Below are 950 nucleotides of genomic sequence, written 5' to 3' on the forward strand. Positions count from 1 at the left end.
TCAAAACCCACCCTCAGCCTCTGCTGTTTTCCATTTTGTTCCCCAGAAATTCAGGATTACTACGACTATCACGGTAAGTCCCTGCGGGATGCTGGATGGGGGGGAGCAGGATTTTGGGGGTGCCTGCACTGTCCCTCTCCTTGCAGATGTCACCCCCCGTGCCCCTGAGGAGCAGTTTCGGTACCAATCCCAGCAGCAATCCCAGCAGGAAATCGTGCCGGCTCCAACCCCAGGTGGGTGCCAGCCCCTTCCCCTGCATTCTTATCCTTGTTGTGCCCCTCCAGGTGTTAGCAGAAGGATGCTCCAAACCCAAAACCCAGGGAAAGATGCTCTGCTCCATCCCTAAATTTCCTTGCCCCTCACCAATTCACTCTCCCCACAGCTGCTGCCCCCGAGACTGAGCCCACGGAGCCGGGACCCCTCGGTGAGTCCTTGTCCCCCATCCCTGGTCCCCACTGAGGGGGGTTCATCCTCCCTTTTATCCCGGCTGGGATAAGGATGCAATTCCGCACTCATACCCCAGGTTGAAGATGAGGATTGGGAGAACATCGGGTTAGGGTTGAGTGGATGCTGAGCCCATGCCCCGGGCGTCAGGCCTCATCCCAATGGATTTTCCCTTTTCTCCTTGCAGACTGCCGGGAGGAGCAATACCCCTGCACCAGGCTCTACTCCGTGCACAAGCCCTGCAAGCAGTGCCTGAATGAGATCTGCTTCTATAGGTGAGCAGGGATGGGGGGAGCTTCCCTGACCCCCAATCCCCATATTTTGGGGACCCCCCTGTTCCCTTACACTAACCCATAACCTCTTTTATCCAGCCTCCGCCGAGTTTATGTGATCAACAAAGAGATCTGTGTCCGCACCGTGTGCGCCCATGAAGAGCTGCTGCGAGGTAAGGGGGGGTACACCCCAAACTGGGCTCATTCCCATCCCAATCCCCCTTTTCCCATGAT

At 57.1% G+C, this 950-nt stretch overlaps 1 protein-coding gene across 1 annotated transcript in view; it reads left to right on the forward strand.

Moving 5' to 3' along the window:
• The window catches only part of MFAP2 (microfibrillar-associated protein 2), a gene marked incomplete at both ends in the record, with an annotated part of 1360 nt that extends 471 nt beyond the window's left edge, over positions 1-889 (forward strand). Inside the window, 5 exons of the mRNA XM_010024666.1 lie at positions 47-73; positions 147-237; positions 383-424; positions 632-719; positions 816-889. Coding sequence (XP_010022968.1) covers positions 47-73; positions 147-237; positions 383-424; positions 632-719; positions 816-889 — 322 coding nt within the window. The remainder of the gene's footprint in view (positions 1-46; positions 74-146; positions 238-382; positions 425-631; positions 720-815) is intronic.
• Positions 890-950: the final 61 nt, after the last annotated feature.

Source organism: Nestor notabilis, unplaced genomic scaffold (genome assembly GCF_000696875.1).
Source record: "Nestor notabilis isolate BGI_N333 unplaced genomic scaffold, ASM69687v1 scaffold28800, whole genome shotgun sequence".
Lineage (NCBI taxonomy): Eukaryota > Metazoa > Chordata > Aves > Psittaciformes > Psittacidae > Nestor > Nestor notabilis.